Here is a 24737-nt window from a genome sequence, read left to right on the forward strand (position 1 = left end):
AATTGAACGAAATTCACTAATGAAAGGTTACATGTTCTTGGCAGTTTTCTTTTCACCATGTACGTGAATTACAGTCCTAAAGCTAGGAACACACTACGCGGACGTCCGTCGTGAATCGACCGCGGACGAGAATCTGGACAATGACATTACACATAACCGTGCAAACTATCGGTCGACGGACGCGGACGTGGCCTTGAGCGCACGGACGTCCGATCGAAATCTGGCTCTCTGGATGTTTTGTTCCGTGCACACTGATAGGTCGCGGTCGCGGTCGTTTTACGACGGACGTCCGCGTAGTGTGTTCCGAGCTTTAATCACACAGGCCACAGTCACATAAGGAACTTGAACACATCACAAATAGTAACATAGCAGGTTAATCAACTATCTATTAGGAATAAACACAATATAATTTAAAAAATTGGTTGTCTGTAAAGTCGGTTTACGGACGGTAGTTTAACGTGATAACGTTAAACATTACAGTAGTATAGACAGGGGCGGTCAGAGTATAGCAAAAGGGGCCCGATTCTGGGACTTTTTTCACGTTTTTTTATTTATTTATTTATTAAAAATACACAAAAGTTAACAGTATTTCACCAAAGCACTTATGTGGTAATATAATTATGTACATGTTAAATTGACATAAATAAAAGCAAACACACTTAAAAGTTAAACTATGGTTATTACATTAATCACCTAAGGAGTGTAGAGTCTATGAACCTTAAGAGTTTTCTGTAAAACACACCAACACTATCAGCAAATATGTCAATATCGTCTGTCTCCAACATGACAACATATATGGGTAATATCCGTACAGTCGTTTGTAAATGTGCCTACAGAACTTCCTCTGCACTCTTTCTAGCATAGTGTTTTGTTCTTATTAGAAAGAATGCATTAAAATAAGCATCTTTTATAAATTAAAGTTTTTTTTTAAACCTACTAATTTAGGAGTTAGAGTGGTGCAAAGTTGCCAAATTTTCCCGTAGCATTACTAAGGCGCCAGAGACAGAAAGCGATATCGACGGAGCCCCGCTTATTACAGAAACTGCACAGAATAGGAGCATTCGGCCCTTTGAAGATACCTAACGAACCTAACCTATACCTATATAAAAGTCGTCATTTTGTATCCTAGACCGTTTGCGAGACACGCGTTAATTTTATTAAAGTGCTAGTGCCATTTACTAATCTTAGAACCCTAATATCTCAGTAAATATTAATGGAGAAGAAAAAGTTTATATAACAAAACATCCTTATTTAAACGTGTTATATATGATTTATCAATAATAACATAGGTTATATTGGTAAAAAAAATCATCGTAAATTTATCAAGTCTCTGGCGCCTTAGTAAATACTATGGGAAAAGTCGCAACTTCGTACTGCTCTAACTCCTAAATAAGTAGGTTTTTCAAACAACTTCATTCTATAAAAGATGCTTATTTTAATGCAATCTTTCATGTTTTTAAATTACAAACACTCAAAAATAATAAACACGGGCGCGCCATCTGTCGCAGCTGTGGTGCTTTACTCAGGCCACACGCTACAACCATACCGAGCGCATCGATCAGCCGCTTAGTTCCAACGCGCGCCAATAGATGGCGCTTAAGCTATATTGGGAAACGGGACAATGACGTCATCTTTTTCGTGCATGCTGCCCGTAATAACGAGTTATTAGACGTTATCACGTCAAAATCGGCCAGATGACCGCCGAGATATTTGACTTAATATAATACGACTATGTACAGTTGTCAAAGGTGGACACCGACTGTGAAAGATAAACACATATTTAATTTAGCCGTATTGTAACTACTAAAAGGCAACTAAAAGGCAACCACTTGACAATCGTTTAGTGACCACCTTCGGGAAAACGAAAGAAGTTCCGGATTTTTGTCGCATTCGCTCATAAACAAAACGTAATAGTGTGTTGTGAGTAAGATTCATGTCACCATGCTCTTATTTTCGCATGGCTTCCATGCTTTAGTTATACTTCCGTGGCCCAAACAATGCCCTCTCATGTGGACAGTTTTCGCTAGTCTGATACGATCACCTTTCTGTCTCAGTGATAAGGTTCAATTTAGTATGGCAAAAAATGTGATTCCACAATCTAGTTTAATAATTCTAAATCTATGATCTTTTCTAAGATTATATTATGAATTTTTAAGACTGTCTGTTGCCGGCCTTAAGCTAGGAACATACTACGCGGACGTCCGTCGTAAATCGACCGCGGACGGGAATCTGGACAATGGAAATACACTGAAGCTAGGAACACACTACGCGGACGTCCGTCGTAAATCGACCGCGGACGGGAATCTGGACAATGGAAATACACTGAAGCTAGGAACACACTACGCGGACGTCCGTCGTGAATCGACCGCGGACGGGAATCTGGACAATGGAAATACACATAACCGTGCAAACTATCGGTCGACGGACGCGGACGTGGCCTTGAGCGCACGGACGTCCGATCGAAATCTGGCTCTCTGGATGTTTTGTTCCGTGCACACTGATAGGTCGCGGTCGCGGTCGTTTTACGACGGACGTCCGCGTAGTGTGTTCCGAGCTTTATAGTATATAGTATTTGATACTAGCCCATAGACCGAGCGACGGAGACAAAACAGTTTTGTCGCCCGTGTGCGCGGAGCTTAAATTAAAAAAAAAAAAAGTTATCTGTCTAAACTGTCACTAACACATCGGAAATTTGCTTTGCGTATGCGAATCAAATTGCTCTAGTTCTAATAAAACAAATTTAATATTACACCGAAATATATAAAATTCAAAATGTCGTCGCCTCTGGAAAACCTGGAGACTCAATTGGAAATGTTCATTGAGAACGTCCGTCAAATACGTATCATTGTCAGTGACTTTCAACCGCAGGGCCAGAGTGTCTTAAACCAAAAGATGTAAGTTTTATCTCTACCTTCTAGATTTAACGTGTATCATTTTAACATTATCTTAATGTTATGAATATCTTTCAGTCAATCGCTCGTAACTGGCCTGCAGGAAGTCGATAAGCTGAAATCTCAAGTTCAAGACATCCATGTTCCTACAGAAGTATTTGAGTAAGTGAATGTTCTGATTCTGTAGTTTTTACTGTCTATGGTGTATCGTAGATTTGGTGTCCAAGGAGTAGCATGATTATTAAACATACAAAATCAATGATTATCACTTGGTTTTTTAATTTTTTTAAAGCTTTAAGCTTGTTCCATATTATTATCTATGTTTCATTCTCAATACCCATTTAATAATTATTGTTTTGTGGCAAAACCAACTGAGTGTTTGGTCAGGCACTAACTCAGCATCATGACATAGTCACCATTAACCTGTTTGAAGTTTTATAGAAGTACATCTACTAACTTGCCTTGATTTTTTCAGCTACATAGACCAGGGCCGCAACCCTCAACTCTACACCAAAGACTGCATTGACAAGGCCCTAGCCAAGAATGAGGAGGTGAAAGGCAAGATTGACTCCTATAAACGCTTCAAGAGTCACCTCCTTAGTGAACTCGGGAAAACCTTCCCTAACGAAATAGCTAAATATAAAGCTATTAGGGGTGGTGAATAAGTTTTAGATCTTTTGGAAAATATTTTTATATGTGTAGTTTTAGTCAAAATGTAATATGTTGTCAATAAAGCAGCCTTCACTGCGGCAATTAAGTCCATTCCTAATTATCATCTTTGCTGCGGCAATTAAGTTAGATTGCAATTAACCATACAATTTGGCATATTCGGTAAGGTTTTCAATGTTCGTAATCGGCCGAATAATTTGGTTGCATTGCCGAATATTTACCGAATAAACAAAGTATATTTAACTAATGAAAATCATTCGCGTTCCATTGGATAATAAGCTCCTATTTCTAAGGAACTACTAAAAAGAGATAATTACCTATGCATCAAAATATAAATACAATTGTTTTGTAAACCCGTAAAAAAAAACCGTAGTTTAGGAGTTGAGAAGAGGTCAGAGTTGTTTTAACTAAGTTTTAGTTATTCACTAAATCATAAGATGTAATCATTATCAATCTTTTCGTAGTTTTAATCTTAACATCCGCTTTAAAAATTTGGCGTAACCGAATATTCGGCCGAATGTTCGGTTCGGTAAGAGCTGAACCGAATGTTCGGCCGAATATTCGTACTCAGCTAAGTCCATATTCGGCCCATCTCTAGTTCTTATTGACAACTGAATAAGTATTGTTTTGTTTTAAGATGTAACTTATGCCACCAGCACTGATTGAAAGGCCATGTTTTAGGTTAACATAAATCTAGATAGAGAGGAATTAGAGCTTAACATTGGCAAACTTTACCATGAACACAGTTCTATCATTGCTGGTGGTATTATAGAAACTAAGTTTAGGCTAGTAAGGGAGTACTAGGGTCTCATATTTATTGCATGTATAATGTGAAGCCTTTTGATCTGCCAAAAAATTAATTAGGATAAATTGTAACATCTTTTTTAATTCTAAATTATGACTCTAAAAATCAGATTTATTTGTACTGAAATATCTGACTTTCTATAAATCTGTCAATGCCTGCTTAAAAAAAAAAAACTACTGGGCCGATACATAAACATAAACATCAACATCCCCTTATAAAGTAAAATGTACCTTTGGCTTGTTATTTTTAAGTCTAGATTTTTGATATTATTTACCCTAGATACATGTATAACATACCAATCAAATGAAGACTATTCATTAAAAAAAAAACATATTTTCTAAAATTTCATTTAATATCTTAAAAATATAATTAGCTGACCATAAAACGAAAAATTAAAATTGAAATAAGAATAAAGAGTGTGAGTATTAATTGAAAATAGAATATAAAATAGAAATGGACAAACACTTTCTACTAAAAGTGTTTACAATATAAAAATATAATAAAATTAAAAGACGAGCTTAAGTTTCAGAAAATGAAATAATGGCTAAAGGCCAGCCGAAACTTATTTAGTAAAATTATGATTAATCAGTTATACATTGTTAATTAATTTATGAGTAAATTCATTTTTTTATTCAGAAGTCTCTTACATAAAATATTAATTCATTAGTAATAAAATATGGAAATAAATTAGAAAGTATTGCCAGTTATTATGTCTACTAAACAGCAATTACAAAGATCGTAACTGTCGCAGTATACGTAGCTGTACGGGTTGCCAGCTCTCGAACATTTTGTGCAATAAGTCTGATCAAAATGTCAAATATTGAACTAACACTTTGTCCCGAAGTGTCATAAATAAACGTCACATTGGCGTTTTGTACTATTGCACAAATGGTCTTAAAGCGACGTTATGTCTATGGAATTCTAGTTTAAAATTAAATTACGCTTAGATCCGGCGTGACCTGAGTCTCCCTATCGACTGTAGAAATGTTCCTTACTGCCAGTAGGTCGTTGCGTTCCCCGTTTTCTAAGTGTACTAGGGCTTCATTTTCTTGGTGTTCTTCATTTGTTTCTGAATCACTGTCGTAAGTTTCTATTGGGTTTTCCAGTTTCAAGTCGCTTGAGAAGTCATCCCACATTACGTAGAACTCAGATTTTACCGGATTCACTAGCTGTGGCTTGCTGGTTATGTAGACGTAGTTCCAATGGTCGAAGGAGCGGTCATTTCCCCAGTTCAGAGTCCCGGTCATGAGAATCTTATCATCGACTAAGCAAAACTTATGTTGCATTTTATAATTGACTGGTTCATTAATTTTACATTTTATTTCTGCACCTGTAATTTGAATAACATTAAAGTTATAAACTATCTACCTATTTAGTAAGCACTTAGTTTAAAAAAAAATATAGTTCCAAGGACGTATAATACGAGACAGACAAAGCTCATACAAAAAAGTGAACCCCTGAAAAAGTATGGGCCTTTTAGGCTTAAAACTAGATGGCGCTGTCTCGCAGCCTGGAAGTGGCCAAAATCATATTTTCGCCAAATATTTTTGCGTGTTATTATTTTTTATAAGAGCAAATGACATGCTTCTTTATTTTAATATCATGATATCAAGTCAATACACATTTAAAAAAAATTGTAATTAGGCATCATCAATGTAGTTATGATAGTATTTAATAGGTGGCGCTAAAGAATCGAGGTACGATTATTAGTATGAAGATTGTAAATCCTATTATAAATCATCCTTGATAGTTCATTTTCGTACTATTTTTGCATGACATCAAGGCCCAAGGGTTACTTACCGACATCTTTTAGTTCTCTGATAAAGACTTCAGTGAATTCGTTGTATCCTGTCCGGTCAATTATGATACGAATTTTGATATTTTTCTTCTTTATCAATCTTACCAATCGGCTTTGTATCGCCGGATTATGGATGCTAGGCATGCAAACGTTAACACTTTTCGTCGCAGACTCAATGAAGTTTAGTAGTTTGTCGAAGTAATTGTAAACGTTGTACTGCAATTTACAGAACACCATCACTTCATTGATCTCGGTTTTCCGACTTCTATAATACAAGGCCGCGGCGGACACAAAACAAGTCACAACGATAGCAGCTGCCGATGAAACCAAACGTGGAGTAAATATCATTTTAGCGTTTGAATCATATATAGAACTTTTGTGGCACACTACGACCGGTCTTAAAATTTTATACTTTGAAATAAAATAAAGAGGTCAATTTGTGCTGTTAAACATGACTGGGAAAATGGCGACTGATTGTGAACTACCCTCATCCACAAAATGAATTTACTTGATTCGATGTACGCTTGGTATTAAAAATATGTTTGTAATAGATGTATTCGTTTACAAGGAAAGATTAAAGTTATTTTAAATACCATTTTAATTACAAACGATAAATAAATCGAAGTTGATTTGATAATTAAGAGTTGCACAATCGATAATTTTGTAACACACTTTATGAACATCTTTCACTTCGTGAAAAGGCGGGATTTCTATTGTTTTGACAGTAGCTGTCAATGTCAGTTTTGTAGTTCAATGTTTTTGGGAATTTGGGATAATTATTTTCCCAAATATTCCCATTCCAACAGTATTATGACTGCATTTATGAAATAATTGCTAGTACAATCATGTCGTGACGATAGATATAGTAATTTTTGTAGATAAATCGTGTTTATAGGCGTTTTGGAGTCTCCAACATGGGTATCACAGGTTTGATCCCGTTTTTGGAGAAGGCCTCACGGCGGGCTAACGTGGGTGAGTTCAGCGGGTGCACCGTCGTCATAGACTCGTATTGTTGGCTGCACAAGGGAGCCTTTGCCTGTGCTGATAAGTTAGTGAGAGGAGAAGAGACTGACATGTGAGTACAGAAAACATTTCATGTTGTTATGAAAAACTTAAAAATGGTCTATTGTTAAGATTTTCTAGAGCCATTTTTCTTGACGCTATATCTTCGTTACATGTTTTCCAATATATTCAGCTTAATTTTCAGTCTACTATATGTATGTAAAATGATTACCTTGAATTACATTAAAGTTTATCTAAGGCAAATCTAGCACCCTACAGTTAAATAAGTCTATTTAATAATTGTGATGTGACGAATTTGTTTTAATTTTAAATTTCAGACATATAAAGTATTGCTTGAAGTATGTGACCATGCTGCTGGCAAAGAACATTAAACCGATATTGGTGTTTGATGGACGCCATCTGCCAGCTAAAGCTATGACTGAAGCTAAGAGAAGAGAGTATGTATTATTTTATTTTTACAATGATGAATTGGTAAAATATGTATTAGTAGCGGAAATAAAGATGGTTGGTGGTTGATGGTTCTTAAGAATGTCATCTTTATAAGTATGTAATTATTACTATGAACAACTTGGAAAGCTGAATTGCTAATGTAAATGATGTACCAGTAAAAATGTAGATTGTAAATGTAAATATTTCAGGTCTCGGGACATATCGAAGAAAAGAGCAGCTGAATTATTAAGTCTTGGAAAGGTAATGAATAACATTTTTTCTGGTCTTTATGAGCATAATTTATATAATTAACGCGGTCCGGGGTTCGAATCCTGGTAAAGGCATTTGTGTGATGAGCACAGATATTTGTTCCTGAGTTGTTGATGTTTTCTATGTGTATAAGTATGTATTTATCTATTTAAGTATGTATACATACATACATACATACAATCATGCCTGTATCCCATAAAGGGGTAGGCAGAACACATGAAACTACTAAAGCTTCAGTGCCATTCTTGGCAAATAAGGGGTTGAAAGAAAACGAAACTGTGACATTGCAGTGACAGGTTGCCACCCTCTTGCCTACGCCACAATTTAACCCATATCCCATAGTCGCCTTCTACGACACCCACGGAAAGAAAGGGGGTGGTGAAATTCTTAACCTGACACCACACAGGTACAGGTAACAGGTAAGGTACAGGTACAGGTAAGTATGTATATCATCACTTAGCACCCATAGTACAAGCTTTGCTTAGTTTGGGGCTAAGCTGATCTGTGTAAGGTGCCCCCAATATTTTTTTTTTTTTTTTTATTCAAAATATAAATGGTTGCAAGCAATAAATTAATTGTACTTCGAAATATCATTATAATTAAAATTGAACTGAACACACTATGTTATGTACTAGTTAGCAAGTGTGTGAACTATCATATTGATAGAAAGTATGCCTCTGTCTCCATTCTGGTTCTCACAACTGCGCCTCATGCATTTGAAATTTCCAGAAGCAAAGTTTAAAAACAAAATCATGATGGATTGGTACCCTAGAGGTTGTACTAGGGGCCAGAAAAAACCCCGAATGAGATGGGAGAACGAACTGAAGCTTACAGTGGGCCCGAAGTGGAGAAGAGTGGCCCAAGATAGACATCAATGGAAAGAGCTAGAGGAGGCCTTTGCCGAGCGGCATACTGAACTAAGAGACATTCTCTAATTCAGGAAAAAGGGGCTTAATAGAATAGATAAAATAGAAATAGAAAGTTTAAAAACAATCAATTCCACAGATTGAAGAAGCCCGATCTTACATGCGACGCAGCGTCGACATCACTCACGCCATGGCACTCAGCCTCATCAAGGAGTGCCGTAAACGCAACGTGGACTGCATAGTGGCTCCGTACGAGGCTGATGCCCAGTTGGCATATCTAAACATCAAGAATATAGCCCAGTTGGTTATAACGGAGGACTCTGACTTGATACTGTTTGGGTGCACGAAGGTAAGAAATCATTCATTTCAGATTAGGGATGACGACTACATAAAAAAAATGGCATTCTGTTTAATCCGTAGAACTTTTAGTAATCAATGCAAATATACAAATAAATAGAGCATCAAAGTTCCGGAGTGGGGGCTTGTGACGTCACTTCTAAGTAAAAATTGTACCTAGGCGTGACGTCACGCGAAACTTCAACGCACTGTACTGTCTAAAATTCTTTGATAATCTAACTGACGGACTAATTAGCCTTTTCTATTCCATCTGGCGTTTTTCATTTGTTTTCGTATCACTTAGCGTTCTTGTTCTATGCGCGATTTACGAATGATATTGTTTATAAAATGTGACTTATACAGCACTTACCCTTCTCTTACTTTTTTGGATTCCTTACACAACTCAGACGAGCTATATTTTACTATGCAATTATAAGATTAAAATTGATTTAGGTTAGTATATACCTGTTAACGAAATTGCTTCGCGAAGCTGCTTGCAGGCAGTTATCACCCCTAAATGTAATAAGATCTGATGTAAGTCTTATCAGAATTTTAAAATAGAACCTATACTTTCCAGGTCCTCTTCAAAATGGACCTCGACGGTACCGGCACGCTAGTGGAGACCGCCAAGTTGCCTCTGATCATGCGGTGTCCCATCGAGCACTACCGCTTCGACAAGTTCCGGCAGATGTGCATCATGTCCGGGTGCGACTACCTGGCCTCGCTGCCCGGCATCGGCTTGGCTAAGGCCAGGCAGTTTGTTACGGCCACGCAGGACAGCAATTTTGCCAACGTATGATCCTTCTTATACTTGTCTCAATTTAAGCGAGTGGAGGTTGCGGGTAAATGCCTCCGGAGTTCGGGAAAACTACGAACCGTCCCGTGCCGTACAGCATTACATGCAAGAAACCCACGTGTAATAGGCCCGACTTTCTACGAGCACCTACCAGCTGAAATAAAAAACGAGATGTGCGATGTGACATTCAGACGCAAACTAAGAACCTTTTTAGTAAATAAATCTCTTTACTCAGTACAGGAATATCTCTCAATGTGAACTGACGATGACCAAGATAATACATTGTATTAGCATTTAATTTATTTTATTATGTAGTAACTAATTCATTTGACATATTTTTATTAGACACTTTCTGTCTTTATTTATTTAATTTGACATTATTTAATAGTACAATTATTTTTTATTCATTGTGAAACCATTTTATTTAAATAATTAATGATAAAACTGATTTATAACGTAACAAATGGTTCTTAAAATGTTTTATGAATTGAATTGTTTACATTATGTACATTACGACGATCGCTATACAATAAGTAATTGCTATTGTACTCTTTTACTTTAAATATGAAAATTGTATTGAGAGATCAATAAACTAAACTAAACTAAACTATAGTTCTTATGTTAATCGTAAACTAGAACATTTCTTTGCTAATCCGCGAATTGATAACGTGCAAGTCAATCAGTGCTAACCCGTTATACAATACCGTAATAAATACGCAAATATTTGCGTATTTATTTTTATTTTTGCGGTGGGAGGGTGGGAAAATTAATTGCATGTAAAAATACGCAAGTAAGTATAACGGGTTAGGTTAGCACTGATTGACTTGCACGTTGTCAATTCGCGGATTAGCAAAGGAATGTTCTAGTTTACGATTAACATGGATTTCCGCAAAGTAACGCCTGATTCCATTGATTAGTTCTTATGTTCTTTGAATATAGCACTATCACAGTCACAGAGTAACTGTAAAGGACGAAATCTCAAAATTTGCGAAACAGTTAATACTTTTAAACGGTTTTTTAGACTTTATGTTAACTATTAAACGAATTTAATTTAATAACTTTTTTTTTCCTATCATGGATTTTACTCCTCGCTATTTTGAGCCAGGTGGATTCTGCCAATGTCGTGGTGACTTTTGACTTTTTTTTTAAACGAGAGTGTTCGGTGAATTTAATAACTTTAATTTCTTTAATTAAATTTAATAACTTTAATTTCTTTAATTAAATTTAATAACTTTAATTTCTGGTTTTATAAAACTAACATTTACACAATCTAGTAGTTCGCTATTTACTGTTGGCAACACCACCGCCTCTCCACGCTCCACGCCGCATCGGGGATTCCCCAATAAAAGTTTGCATACTGAATGTTTATCGAATTAAAATGTACGTTATTGTTATTGAAACGTTAGAAATCACGAAAAACCGTTATTGTAGTATTATTTGTTCATCTGAAAAAAAAACATATTTAAGAAAAAAACGGTGGTTGGTTTTTTTCATAATTCTGAAGAAAAAAAAATGTTTTTTTTTTATTTGCAACCCTATCGGTTATCCTCGGGTTTTAACCAATAAAAACGCGATATCATCATAATTATCATAACTTTCTTATCTTTTTCAGGCCCTCAAGAAACTGCCAAGCTTCTTCAATCGCTCCAGCCTTACAGTGACGGATGAATACCGAGAGAACTTCCTAAAGGCGGAGGCGACGTTTAAACACCAGTACGTCTACGACCCTATTGAGAGACAGATGGTACGGCTGACTGAACCCGATGACGAAGGTAAGGAAATAGTACATTACATCAGAGGCCGGGAAAATGAGGATTTCCGGCCAAGTGGGTATATACGGCCGAGCGAGCGTGCGAGCGAGGTCGGATAGGGATACGAGGCCGGGAATCCGTTTTCACGCCGAGGCATGTATAGTGCTTTTCTCAAACATACAATGAAATAAATAAAAAATGCTCTAAAGGACAATATTTTATAAAAAAAAGTTACTTTGCAGGCCTAGGCCTGAAAAATAATATGAAATCCCTTTACAGTCCTCTCGAGTTGTTGCGCCCAAAAAGCGATACTTCCCAGCCCATTTTAAGGAACGTAAAGACAATATTTCATTGCATGTTTGAGAAATAGTACATTTCATTACGAGTGTGAAAAGTGTGTTATGTACGGGCGCCAATATGTTATGCAGGATGACACGGGACAAGTAAGTTATCACACTTAAACAAGTTTATTGAACGCTGGTTTTCATCGATTTGGAAAGAAAAACGCACTAAATTGCACTAATATCGGAACTGTCTAAAAACAACCCTCGGAAACATTTTCTCAGCAACAGAGTGGTCAAAACATGGAACAAATTACCAGAGGACGTGATCTCAGCACTGAATGTTAACCAGTTTAAGAACCGACTAGATAACTACTTAACAAATTTAAAGAACACATAACTGCCTGCCTGATTAATAATAATAATAAAAATAAAAAAATTGATTATTGGTTTGGTACCTAACCAAAACTGCTAACATATTTTGAAATTAAAGGCAAAATGGAAAAATTCACACCTCCGGCAGGCCATCCTAACTTGTTTTAGAACTGAGGAAAGGCATGGCCATATCTGCATACTTCTAGCAGACCTCCGTGGCTTAGTTGTTCAGATCAACTGGACCGGCATGCCAGAAGATCACAAGTTCCAATCATTTTTCCTTTAATTTCAAAATATCTAACTCTTCATAAGGATCCCCAGGAAACAAATATTTTGCCTGTTTAATAGTAATTAAATATAATGATAATGATAACATCTTAGAGTGGGTGGGAAAGGACTCTACCAATGGCTTGCCAATGCTGGCCGTCTAGAGTGAAATTTTTATCCCACAGCCCAGTATTTAGTCCATCACTTACATCCAATAGCCTAGTTCATTTTAGATTCCATCAACTCTCAAATTGTCTTTGGACCTTGGTGGATGATGCCTCTGCGTGCGTCCCATGACAGGATTTCCGTGATGGGACATATTGGTGACAGCCATAATATAGCTTGTAGATTTCTTTGAAGCAATGAACCACTTTAGTGCTAGAATTTAAGGTTAATTTTACTCATTTTAGTTTAGTTGTAAATTTACTATTACTTTTTTGCCATTTATTGGATGTTCTTTTTAATTTCAGACATAGAAAAAGCGTTGTGCGTAAACGCAGGCGAACTACTGGACCCTAAGACTGCATTTCAGCTAGCTTTAGGAAACTTGGACCCCTTCTCTTTAAAGAGGATGGATGACTGGCACCCAGACTACAGACCTGTTGTAAGTTAACTCATAATAATATAGGACCAAGTTTACCTTTCCTGTCAGTATTCGATCTAAACAAGTTTTTGCGGCAACCGAAGGTTCGGTTTTGATTCTTGTTTCGGTTGAAACCGACAACAGACATACAATCATGTATCCCCTTGGTAAAGGGGTTGAAAAAAAAACGAAATTGTAATATTGCAGTATAGGTTGCTGGCCTCTTGCCTACGCCACAATTTAACCCATATCCCACAGTAGACTTCTATGACACCTACCACCTACGGGAAGAGAGGTGAAATTCTCAACAACCACACTACACACCACACGGGCAAAACTTTTATAGACCTATTAAAATTAGTAGAATTGCTGAATAAAATGATGAATCACGAATTTTGAAATTTGGCGCAAACGAAGTTCTGAAAAACTACATCTTGGTTGCAGTGAATACAATTCAATTCAAGCTTTACTTATTTAACTATTTTTTTACAGGAAAACGGAATCAAAACAGACAACTGGAAGGACAAAGGTACTGCCCCCCACCCCAGTATATGGAGCCCTGACTTCGTAAAATACCTCCAAGACGAAACTCCTTGGCTGAAGAAGGTTAAAAGAGTGGAGCCCATCATAGCCATGCCTACAGTCAGGTCTAGGAAGGTTGTTAATCTAGTGACTAAGGTCGTCCCGGAGACTCAAGACGAAAGGTATGAAAATATGTCAAATATAATTGATTCAATGTTTGACCGGCTGATCCACGTATAGTACGATGATTCCGATATCCTAAATGGTGATGTATTGGCGATAGATTTTTAGGAAAAGTGCAATCTAATTTGTACTCTGAATTGCAAGAGAAACATGAATGAAACATAATATATCTGGAAAAGGGTTAAATAGCATTCTATTTAAAGTTTTATGGCGTCAAAAGTGGGTGTACTTTGTATATTCCGTCGTTTAGTACCCACAGTACAATCCTTTATGAGATTACTCGACTACTTTTGTCTCGAATTATCTATTAATATTAATTTTAAAATGCCATTAAATACTGTTTTTTTCTTTTCAGTTTATCAATAGAAACACTAAGCAACATGTACTGCGTAGAACCGGCGTTGAAAAAACCAAAACTAGATCCAGACGCAACATTAGACCTAAGCGATAACTACCTAGACTCCCTCAATTCACAAGACCCAAATAAAGCATTCAAAAGCGAAGAAATCGAAAGAAACATACCTGAGAACAAGTCTCCTATCTTAGAAAATAAGCAAAGATCTTTTAAGAAAAGTCTAAGCAATACTTATTCGGTTTTGAAACGACTGAGCAAGTTCCCTAGAACAACTTTAGATGGCAATGTAGTTGAAAGTAAATTTTTCAACGGACCTAGTGTTACTATAGAAGAATCACCAGAAAGAACTAGTAAAAATCCATTTAAAGTAGATAATAAACCTGAAATTGATCAAGAAGCAACAGTTAGTAAAAATTCGTTTAAAATCGAAAATAACCCAGAAATAGACCAAGAATCACCGGAACGTATCAGTAAAAATCCGTTTAAAATCGAGAATAAAGTAGAGATAGATTCTCAATGTTCTCAGATAGAAGATTCTCAGCTTGAGAATTCTCAGAAGGAAAATTCTCCATGCAATAGCCCTACAAAGCTACCTAGTCCCATTTTAGAGCCTAGCCCTAGGTGTAAGACGTTTAGGATGAGATTGGAAAACGAACTGTCTAGAGAAGTTTTAAGCGAAGATTCTGTGATAGAAAACACTTATCCTATGGAAGATTTGGTTACACCAGTGGATTCTCAGGTAATGTATTTATATCCTAATATTCCTAATGCTATGTATAATAACAATAACTATAACCTAACCACAAAATTAAAATTTTGAAAAAACCCCCGACCGCGACGTAGTGGACCGATTTTCATGAAACATGGCTAAGAACACTCCCGGCTAACTCATCTTTCAGACAAAAAAACTAAATCTAAATCGGTTCATCCATTCGGGAGCTACGATGCCACAGACAGACACACACAGACAGACACACTGACAGATATACAAACAGACAAACAGACAGACAGACAGACACGTCATACTTAAAACCCCCCGTCGTTTTTGCGTCGGGGGTTAAAAATATGTAATTCAAGTAACTTTTAAAATCTCCTTTAAATGATAAAATGAATACTTGTTACAAATACTTTATAATATAAATGTCATGGTCAATCAATACATGGTAACATTTATTTCACGTATTCATTTATTTCTATGAAGCACTGCTATGTAAACCTTGGCGATAGAGATGGGTCGTGGGTAAATACCCAATCTACCCACCCAGGTATTTACCCGGTAAATACCTATCTACCCGGTATTTACCCGTATCTACCCAAATTGACGGGTAGATTAATTTCATGTTGCACATGCTGATTTGTGTTAAAATGGAGATAAATACTAAGTTAGTGGTTGTAATTATTATACACAATTTAAAACGAAACTGTTCAGTCAAATATACAATAAAGTTTACAGAAGTTTTTATGTACATATTTAAAAATAATTTAAAAATATGTTTTATGTGTGCTTTTTAGATTGCATTAAATAGTCGTATTTATACGATAAAGATAAACTTCGTAGTACTGGTTGGAGGGGGTTATGGATGGGTTAGGGGGGGTAAAATGTATTTTTTTCATATTTCATGGAAACTATCATTAATATTGAAAAGTATTGCATGTACGAACTAAAGTAGACACAATTTCCTACAAAAAAGTTTATACTTATGCATTTTTGTCATAAAACATAGTATGTATGAGTTATGAGCTTCAAAAGAGACTTTTAAAATATTTTTATTCACATATTTTTATGTACAGTTTTAATTTATCAGACTTATAATTTATATTAAAAGCATTTGAAATTATTTCCGTATGTCAGAGAATTGGAGTAATACACTAAAATCACATTTTATCTCAACAACCTATTTGTTCTCAATTTGAATAAACATTATGTGTACAATTACAAAGACCGACTTAAATTATTTTAGGCCAAAAACCAATTTAAATCGTCAAATTTGGAAGAAAAATGAAAATACCCGCGTATTTACCCGCGGGTAGGTAAATATCGGGTATTTACCCGGTGAATACCCACCGTCGGGTATTTACCTGGGTAGTTACCCATCTCTACTTGGCGAGCCAGTGCGCGCGTTTGGCTCGCTCGAGCAACTTCGGCCATAAATTAAATATAAGTCTTATATTTAATCTATGCTTACGTCTACATAGTAGCTACGTTTGCCGCTCGAGGCAATTGCCTCGCAGTATGCGTCGCGCTGTGTGGACCCGGCTATTTGCCTAGGCTCGGTCATAGGGACTTACTTTACTCTTTGATCTATGCCTTTCAACGTAACGTTTTCATTCGTATTGCACTAAAATTTAAATTCCATTAGGCTTTTGCCGACTTTTATCGATTTATACAAGGTTAAATTCGTGATCAGATGTTCTTATACAAAGTTCTACATGGCCTTATTGATTCACCTGATCTTTTATCTAAAATTTCTATTCGATGTCCCGATAGGCGAACACGCTCCACTAACCTCTTTTCTATTAATTTTGGGCGTACTACATATGCAAGAAATAGATTCTTAGCTAGAGCTTGCAGTACTTATAATGAGAAATTTTCTGATATTGATATTTTCCATTTATCGTTACCACAGTTTGTTTCTGCAATAAAACGTAAAGTTAAAAATTAAAATTATGTCTTTAGTAAGTACTTATTTCCTAAAGTTAACAATATAATTTTCTATAATTTTGTTGTAGATAGGTACTTGAGTTTTGCATGTGCTAAATTTAAAGTGTTACAATGTCAACTTCTGAGCAACATAACTGTTATTATTCATTAGTGGAAACTGTGTGGCTTGTGAATGTGTAATCTGATTTTACTAGATGTATTGTTTTGCCTGTTTGTTTCCAAAAGGTTTAAATAAATAAATAAATAAAATGACAATACAATACAAATACTCTTTATTGCACACCTCAATACAGGAAACAATATAGTAAGTATACACAACAAGTTAAGAGGTAAAACATGAGGCGGTCTTATCGCTAAAGAGCGATCTCTTCCAGACAACCTAGGTAGTGGAGAATAATAAAATTATTTTCTTTCTTACAGGAATCCTTCGGTAACTCTCCTCCCAAAACTACTTACAGTGGCACAATAAGACCTCTACCTCTAAGTCAGCCAGTCAGACCGAACTTTAAGAAGTCTACCTGCAGGGTCCCAGGGTTGAAGCGAACGGCCTCCGTGCCGTGCAATCAGCCTACCTTGTTGAGCAAGTTCGGATTTCAGAAGAAGTAAGTTTTAGTATAAGATTTATTCAGTCGCTACTGATAAAAATAAAAGGCGCAATAATAATTAAATTCGAGAAAAACGCATTCATCAATTAACAGGCACTGGCTCAATGATTCTACCTTTGCGGTAAAAGTGATAATTTTTGGGATAAAACTATGTTTGTATGCGGTTTGGGATGATTTCTGTTGTCTATTGGCAGGGTGCAAAGCGGGTGGAGGGGGTAGCTAAAACGATCACAGCGCTCACTACGGCTAAAATTGTCATTTTTGTCGCTGACTTACACTGTAGACATTTTCATATACTTTTTGAGATACATTTAATATGGGCCTAGTAAAATGTGTTATGGTGAATTGTAATAACTTTTTTGCGTGTTTTATGTTCTATAAGAACAAAGGACATATTTCTTTATTTTAAAATCATGACATGACACATTTTGAAAAAAAAAAAATAATAATTTGTAGGCATCATCAGTGTAGTAATTGGCTTCGTGCGAAGTGCATGGAGGGGGTAAGCAAAGCGATCGCAGTGCTTGCGGTGGTCAAAATAGACACTGATTGTGGTTGTCATCTATCAAAACTCATACAATATAATACAATGTGTAATGTTTGATATGGGACATAAATGTTGTTTCATTGTTAATTGTACAAATAATGGCATAAATAGTCGTTGCACGTTCTATGCGTTTCTTAGAGCACACTGGAAATAGGATCAAAGAACTAAATGGATAGCTACGGTGAAGAGAAAACGTAAGTGACATGTCAAAACAAAACATTATAATAAATTATATTTAAGCTTTGTTTACCTAATATTGTTCAATAGTCTGTTAGTATTTGTCCTACCGTAAAAGATTATGCTTAAAGATTCAGGCCTAGCCTGGGAATAGGCCCGTGTTGGATATTTCTGCGGCCGCGGACATGACTAGGTACTTACGTTTAGATTTGTTTTATATGGCATTAACGGGACGGAGGTTTAGCGAATACCATATCACTAGCTCGAAGAACTTGTACCATTACTCCTATGTTCTTCAAGATTCCTTATATGGCTGCCAGCAGCAATTTATTGACTCTTTCTGTAGTCTGGGGTTGGAAGTTTATACCGTGAGTAATGCTTTGGAAACTGATTTTTGGTATTATATCCATGTCTTTATAATCTATCTACCTAAATTACACTTGAAATAGTAGCTCTTGTTATTCGATTTATTTAAAATTAATGAAAAATCGTTAAAATATAATGTTTGTTTACATGTCATTTTTTGACATTTTCCACTTCAGGTTCACATGGTAGTGGGCGTAATTGTCGTGCACGTAGCCAATAGGTGACGCTAAAAAATCGAGGTACGATTCTTAGTATAAAGTATGTAAATCCTGTATAAATAAAATTAAAGAATCCTTGTTTAATAACAATTTTAGTTTTAAATCGACGCGAATTACCTTCCTACTCGCACGTGTAATGATAAATAATGTTTGTACGATATCAAAATGTTCAGCCGCCATTAAATATATTATCAGAACTGCCAAATCGCTCACAAATAATGGAAATCGGCTCTGTTATTAAAAAAAAATAAAAATCATTTATTGCCATAATTCACATGAAATACACGAACTAGGTAGGTACATTATATGTTACATTTTAAACAAGTTACAATAAACTTTACTAAACCTAGTTAATACTAGTATACATTATCAAGATACTATATTAGTATACATTATCAAGATGTTAGAGCACATGTATATTTATACATGTGCATGGATATTTGTGAGAGCTATGGCAGCTCTAATTGCACAATCTTAATAATGACACATGATGGCCACGATTTTATTTGATACGTTTTGAAATTGTGAACTTATACTTTATTTTGTTGCAGGCCAATATTGAAGAGATGAAGAAAATAATTTAAAAGAACCTAGATTTATCCCACGGAAAACTGTCTATCACTGCCATGGCTGAAAAAACTTAGAAAATCAGCTGTCTCTTTTATAACAACAATGACAAGTTTAATGTGTGAAAGGGACGACTTAACTATACTACAGCCACACTTTAAAGGAATTATCTATAGGAATAACATTATTTTGTTTTAAGCGTCGAAAATTGCATTTATTTTATTTGTTAATTTGTTACCGACAAGGGAGCTGCCCTGAATGTGTGATGTTAATCTTAATTATGTGTTATGATTATAATGATTTGAATCTAGTACACTTTTATTACTAAACTACTAGTTTTCGAGATATTTATAGTCCATCGTCGCCTAGCACCCATAGTACAAGCTTTGTTTAGTTTGCGGCTAGGTTGATCTGTGTAAGGTGTCCCCCAATATTTTATTATTTATATATTATATGTCACTCTCCATCCCTTCCAAGGCTCGGAACCGGTTTATTTTTTACCGGTTAAAACCGGTTTATTTCGATTTTACTCCGAACTTTGTAAAGAACGCGAACGTTATGAGAACTTTATTTTAACCGAAATAAACCGGTTTATTCGACGAGCGGCGAGACGCACCGGCGCCGCATAGATACGTACGTTCACGCAGCGACTTTTTTGTTTGGTTAGAACAGTATATTACCTATCATGCTGCGGAATAAACCGGTTTATTTCGTTCTATACCGGTTAATCGAACGAAACCTTTATGAAAGCGTCCCCCAAAAACCGGTTTAAAATAGCGGTTTTTCGAGCGAAAACGAAATTTAAAGGTTTTGCCGCAAGTACGTGATAACGGTTTGAAAATTTAACCGGTAGCCGAGCCCTGATCCCTTCAACTATCTCCACTTAAAAAATCACGTCAATTCATCGCTCCGTTTTGTCGTGAAAGATCGACAAAGAAACTTAAGAAACAGACACACACACACACACTTTCCCATTTATAATATTAGTATAGATGTAGCAATGTGATAGTCAGACTGACATTATTGCGCCAGAAGGGTTCCTTTTGAACCTTTTTGGTATGGAACCCTGAAAAAACTTCAGATATCGGCGTCAAACTAGCACTGCCACAGACACAGAACTTAATTTAGATAGAAGAAACAAATTCATATATTTGTATAGGGGCCGAGCGTGTCAAATTTTGTACTGAAGTTGATTCTTGCCTGTAATTTTAAATATGTCTCAGGCTCTTGATTGTTCATAATTTTTGTGTTGGTTCAATTGAATATCACGTAACGAGGCATTTTTTATGTTTTGGTTGACTTCAACCTACAAAAATTGACGCTCGAAAGCTGCAAGCTGCGAGTAAAGACGGACAACTCAGTGGATTTCACTGAGTTCATTTGACACGCTAAGTAGATACGTTTGCTTGATCTATGGTATATATGACATCTGTGGCCACAGATTATTAATAAGTTACTAACGTAACAGGGGATCGATTTTTGACTTTCGAACGCACGAATTCGCCGTTCGAAAGTCTGTGGAAAACGACGGCTAGTAATTTTAAAACTAGTGATAATAACCACTCGTTTTCGATTTTGTTAGTAGAATTTAAATCGCTAGTAGTGGAGATTTTATTGAACGAATTTCACGAAATCGAATGGCTGAGATTCAAAAATCGGACCCCAGATCCTTTACTTGCCCGCAAAACGACAAATACCTACACGATTTGCACTCACAATTTTAGAACTAAACGGGACTTAATAGCCAAATATAAATGTAAGTGTTTACGCGATTAAGTCCCGTTTAGTTCTAAAATTATGGCAAATACCTAGGGTAGACCGGGGACAACTGAAACAATTTATATTCAATCGCCTGTAGCATTTTAATTTGAATAGATAGGAAGATATGAAAGTTATTTTTTAGAAGGAAATTTATTAGGCTTTTAAACTAAATTAGTTTTAAAGATATGTTTCCCATGGTTATTTTGTATTATGAAATTAAAGAGGAAGCGGGAGAGTACGCTTTATTTAACTAATACCATAAATTAAATATAACAAGATCATACCATCCCATACATTAAAATGCGACCGCCTACGAACGCGCTTACACTCCACCACACATAGATGGCGCCACAAAAAAATGTCTTGTAGCTTTCTATTATACTTGTAGATGGCGTTAAGTGTCACTTTTGACATAGATTTACGGCTCGGAATTGACACTTAATGCCAATCTACAAATAATCGATGGCAACAAGGCATTTTTTTGTGGCGCCATCTATGTGTGGTGGAGTGTAAGCGCGTTCGTAGGCGGTCGCATTTTAATGTATGGGATGGTATGATCTTGTTATATTTAATATATGCTAATACTAACTTACTACGTAAAACTCAGAAGACGGTAATTCGCAATTGTCTAGTCCATATTGCTGCGACACTTCTATTTTCAGCGGAATTTGAATTATGATAAATTAGAATTAAAACTGAAATTTCCCTTACGTCTTGAGAATGACCGAAGAATAGTAGGCACGTGGCGCCTCTCGGCCACTTGTTACCTCGAGGCAACCGCTAGCAGGTAGGTTTGGTAGGTACAGTCAGCCAAGAAAGTGGTTTACCACTTTTCGACTCACACATAAGGTCGAAAAGTGGTGTACTTTTTAGGCTGACTGTACTTAACGCGCGACCGCGAGTGAGTGACGTAGGCTTGGCACTGCGATGTTTCTAATTAAGTAAAAGCAAAGACCTATATAACTTCGTATATCTGATGTGACATTTGAACAATAATTAGTTGGCTATAAAGCTATCGCAACTTAACCCTTCTTCTGTGTTTGATAAGGATCCTTTTTTTTTTTTTTTTTTTTTTTGAGGGGAAAAATGCATTACGCATACCACTCGGGTACGGGGAAATACCCGAGTGGTTATGTGGGACTCCTTGTTAAGGGCTAATGAGACCCCAAGGCTACCCACTAAACAACCCCCCCGTCTGCCGCCATTGTGCTGCGGCGGTGGGCTGCAGGTACGCTCGCGCTTTACTTATACAGCACCACCAGCACCAGTCCGCTTTGCGGAGCACCACCTCCGGAGGCCCTTGATAGCCCCATATAGTATTAGACCGTATCCAGTACGGTTGACCTCTCAGGGACCGCATGTGCAAGGGATGGCAGGCGTCCCCGTGCCTGTCATCCTGCGATCAACCTACGGAGGCAGGCGGCGGTCGTGTGCGACCTGTCTGCGTCGAGCACGCTTGCGGCGCCGTTGGTCGGCCATTGGGGCAATCTCCCTAGCGCGTTCCGCCGTTTCCTTCTGCTGCATAACGTTTTCGCAGAAGATCTGTATCGCTTGCCACGATCTCTCACTGTCTACCATGGACTTAACCACGGCTGGCAGCGAGAGATCTGGCCCCACTATGGCAATTAAGTCAGCGCGCTCTGGCCCCCACACTGGGCATTCCTCCAATGTGTGTTGGGCAGTATCAACAGCTGCACCGCATTCGTGACACTCCTCTGTTGGCTCTCTGCCAGCAATTTTGTGCAGATATCTCCCGAAGCAACCGTGCCCCGAAAGAATCTGCACGAGCCGGATTGATAAGGATCCTAACATAAGGCGTTGGACTTTAAAATAATATGTCAAAGTTAATTGTTTTATGACAATTTTTTGACAGACACAGACGAAGGGTTTGAATGCTTGTGAATTCCGAAACTGTCAAAGGAGCAGAAACTCAAAATGATTTGAGGCAAAAGGACGTAACTCCACGAAAAATAACTGCTAGAGTCATCTAGCGACAGCCAAGCAATTCACGTAGTCCATTACACAATTGACTTAGACCGTAGCGCTCTAGAAGACTCTAATCTCTGGTAAAAGTAAACAGTACCCTATTAAAGTAAAATAATAATCCTTAACAATCTTCGATATCGTATACACATAGCTTTCATTAAACAATAGCTGTGATATAATAAAATACCAAGGGCCGTTTATTAAGGTCCAATTGTCATTTAAAACCTATATCATTTTATTGAAGTCGTTTAAGCCTGGGCCAAATTAAATTGGATTCTGAGTGAATTTCTGTTGTTTAGCCTCTGGTTGATTTGAATATTTTCCAGTAATTAAAATTTCAGGGCCGGTTCAATGTAAATTGGGAATCGCTTGTAAGTTTTCGAGTACCTTAAGCTTAGGATTCATTGAAAAGTGGTAAACTGGCTTGCACGCCGTGAGTTCAAGTCGAAGACACAAGACAGTAATATTTCTTGGTTTACATTTATTTCTGCTTGTTAAAAATCAATTTTCAGTATAAGCATATAGTCTATTGTAACTGGTGAATTTACAATAGGGCTGACAGAGCGCTGGAATAGTCTTCCAGAGGCTGCGAGTTCAAGTCTCACCGAAAACATTAATTTTTCAATTGTTCTAAGCTTAATATCATCAAAAATGCGTGTTTTCCCAGATCAATTTTGCCCCCATATAGCAAAAATCGAACGACGAGAAATAACTGAGCAAACTATAAAATAATCCGATTTGGCAATTCAGGCCCCGTAGCCGAATGGTATTTCTCCGACGCGAAACGAAAACCAAACGCCGCGAAAGCTAGTCTGGCTCTGTCGCGCCAATACGCAAGTGCGATAGAGATAGATATCTACTATCGTATCTATTGGTTTCGTGAGCGTTTGTTCCATTCGGCTACGCACCCAGTTATGAAACTCTAAAAAGTTACAAATTATGAGAATAGTCGTGTCGAGCACCAAAATAAGTATGAGTAAGTGTTCACGTAAAGCAAAACTCACATAATTGTATTTTTTCGTAAAAATACTACGCTAACGGAGCACATTACGAATATGGCGGACTGGAAAAACAGCCGGCCTGTTTTTAAAGGATACGTTGAATTTAAAATAAGCCCCGGAATTAATTTTCCGAAACGTATGGGAGTGTGCGATAATATTGTTTTTATTGTCGGTCTGGCCTGGGCTTACACATGTTCTATTCAATAGTTATTTGTTATACAAGGGGGCAAAGTTGTATTTTAACGCCGAGTGTGGAATTGAAAAACGAGCAAGTGAAAGGATTCTATAGTTGAACCACGAGCGAAGCGAGTGGTTCGAGAATAGAATCCTGAACTTGCGAGTTTTTTAACACACGAGAAGTAAAATACATTTGCACCCGAGTGTAACACAAAACTTTTTCCCTCACTAAAGCGAGGAAACTACAAAGCAAAAAATGCGTTTATCACTGCTTCCAGTAGTTCCACAGGTGGTAAATCATCTTTATTACTAGATTCACCTACTTTTATCAATTTTAAAGCAGTTAATTTGACTTTATTCAAGGTCAAATTACTTTACCCACTAGTGGATAAAATGCGTTTTTACCCGCTGGTATTAAAGGACAAAACACGTGTTTCCGAGCAGGTGAGGGGAAAAAAGTAGTATCCATC

General features: G+C 36.8%; 3 protein-coding genes across 3 annotated transcripts; 2 read left to right on the forward strand and 1 right to left on the reverse strand.

Moving 5' to 3' along the window:
- The first annotated feature begins 2657 nt into the window (after positions 1-2657).
- Positions 2658-3706, forward strand: LOC125231835 (mediator of RNA polymerase II transcription subunit 10). The gene is made up of 3 exons (XM_048137414.1): positions 2658-2894; positions 2970-3053; positions 3367-3706. The coding sequence occupies exons 1-3, from the start codon at positions 2773-2775 to the stop codon at positions 3554-3556; spliced, it is 396 nt and encodes a 131-aa protein (XP_047993371.1). The 5' UTR covers positions 2658-2772; the 3' UTR covers positions 3557-3706.
- A 379-nt stretch (positions 3707-4085) lies between these two features.
- LOC125231834 (mitochondrial cardiolipin hydrolase-like) lies at positions 4086-6644 on the reverse strand. Its single transcript, XM_048137413.1, has 2 exons — positions 6166-6644; positions 4086-5695 (listed from the first exon to the last, which is right to left on the reverse strand). The coding sequence occupies exons 1-2, from the start codon at positions 6509-6511 to the stop codon at positions 5298-5300; spliced, it is 744 nt and encodes a 247-aa protein (XP_047993370.1). The 5' UTR covers positions 6512-6644; the 3' UTR covers positions 4086-5297.
- A 280-nt stretch (positions 6645-6924) lies between these two features.
- On the forward strand, positions 6925-19652 carry LOC125231833 (exonuclease 1). The gene is made up of 11 exons (XM_048137412.1): positions 6925-7238; positions 7504-7623; positions 7825-7876; positions 8891-9100; positions 9665-9880; positions 11496-11655; positions 13028-13161; positions 13633-13844; positions 14201-14939; positions 17283-17464; positions 19327-19652. The coding sequence occupies exons 1-11, from the start codon at positions 7078-7080 to the stop codon at positions 19343-19345; spliced, it is 2205 nt and encodes a 734-aa protein (XP_047993369.1). The 5' UTR covers positions 6925-7077; the 3' UTR covers positions 19346-19652.
- The last annotated feature ends 5085 nt before the right edge of the window (positions 19653-24737 follow it).

The sequence above is a fragment of the Leguminivora glycinivorella genome, chromosome 12 (assembly GCF_023078275.1).
Source record: "Leguminivora glycinivorella isolate SPB_JAAS2020 chromosome 12, LegGlyc_1.1, whole genome shotgun sequence".
Classification (NCBI taxonomy): domain Eukaryota; kingdom Metazoa; phylum Arthropoda; class Insecta; order Lepidoptera; family Tortricidae; genus Leguminivora; species Leguminivora glycinivorella.

Coding starts and splice junctions, on each gene's coding strand:
- LOC125231833 (XM_048137412.1), top strand. CDS start 7,078: ATGGGTATCACAGGTTTGATCCCGTTTTTGGAGAAGGCCTCACGGCGG. Junction 9,881..11,495: donor AGGACAGCAATTTTGCCAAC/GTATGATCCTTC, acceptor TATCTTTTTCAG/GCCCTCAAGAAACTGCCAAG. Junction 11,656..13,027: donor GACTGAACCCGATGACGAAG/GTAAGGAAATAG, acceptor TTTTAATTTCAG/ACATAGAAAAAGCGTTGTGC.
- LOC125231835 (XM_048137414.1), top strand. CDS start 2,773: ATGTCGTCGCCTCTGGAAAACCTGGAGACTCAATTGGAAATGTTCATT. Junction 2,895..2,969: donor AGTGTCTTAAACCAAAAGAT/GTAAGTTTTATC, acceptor AATATCTTTCAG/TCAATCGCTCGTAACTGGCC. Junction 3,054..3,366: donor GTTCCTACAGAAGTATTTGA/GTAAGTGAATGT, acceptor TGATTTTTTCAG/CTACATAGACCAGGGCCGCA.
- LOC125231834 (XM_048137413.1), bottom strand. CDS start 6,511: ATGATATTTACTCCACGTTTGGTTTCATCGGCAGCTGCTATCGTTGTG. Junction 5,696..6,165: donor CAGAGAACTAAAAGATGTCG/GTAAGTAACCCT, acceptor TTCAAATTACAG/GTGCAGAAATAAAATGTAAA.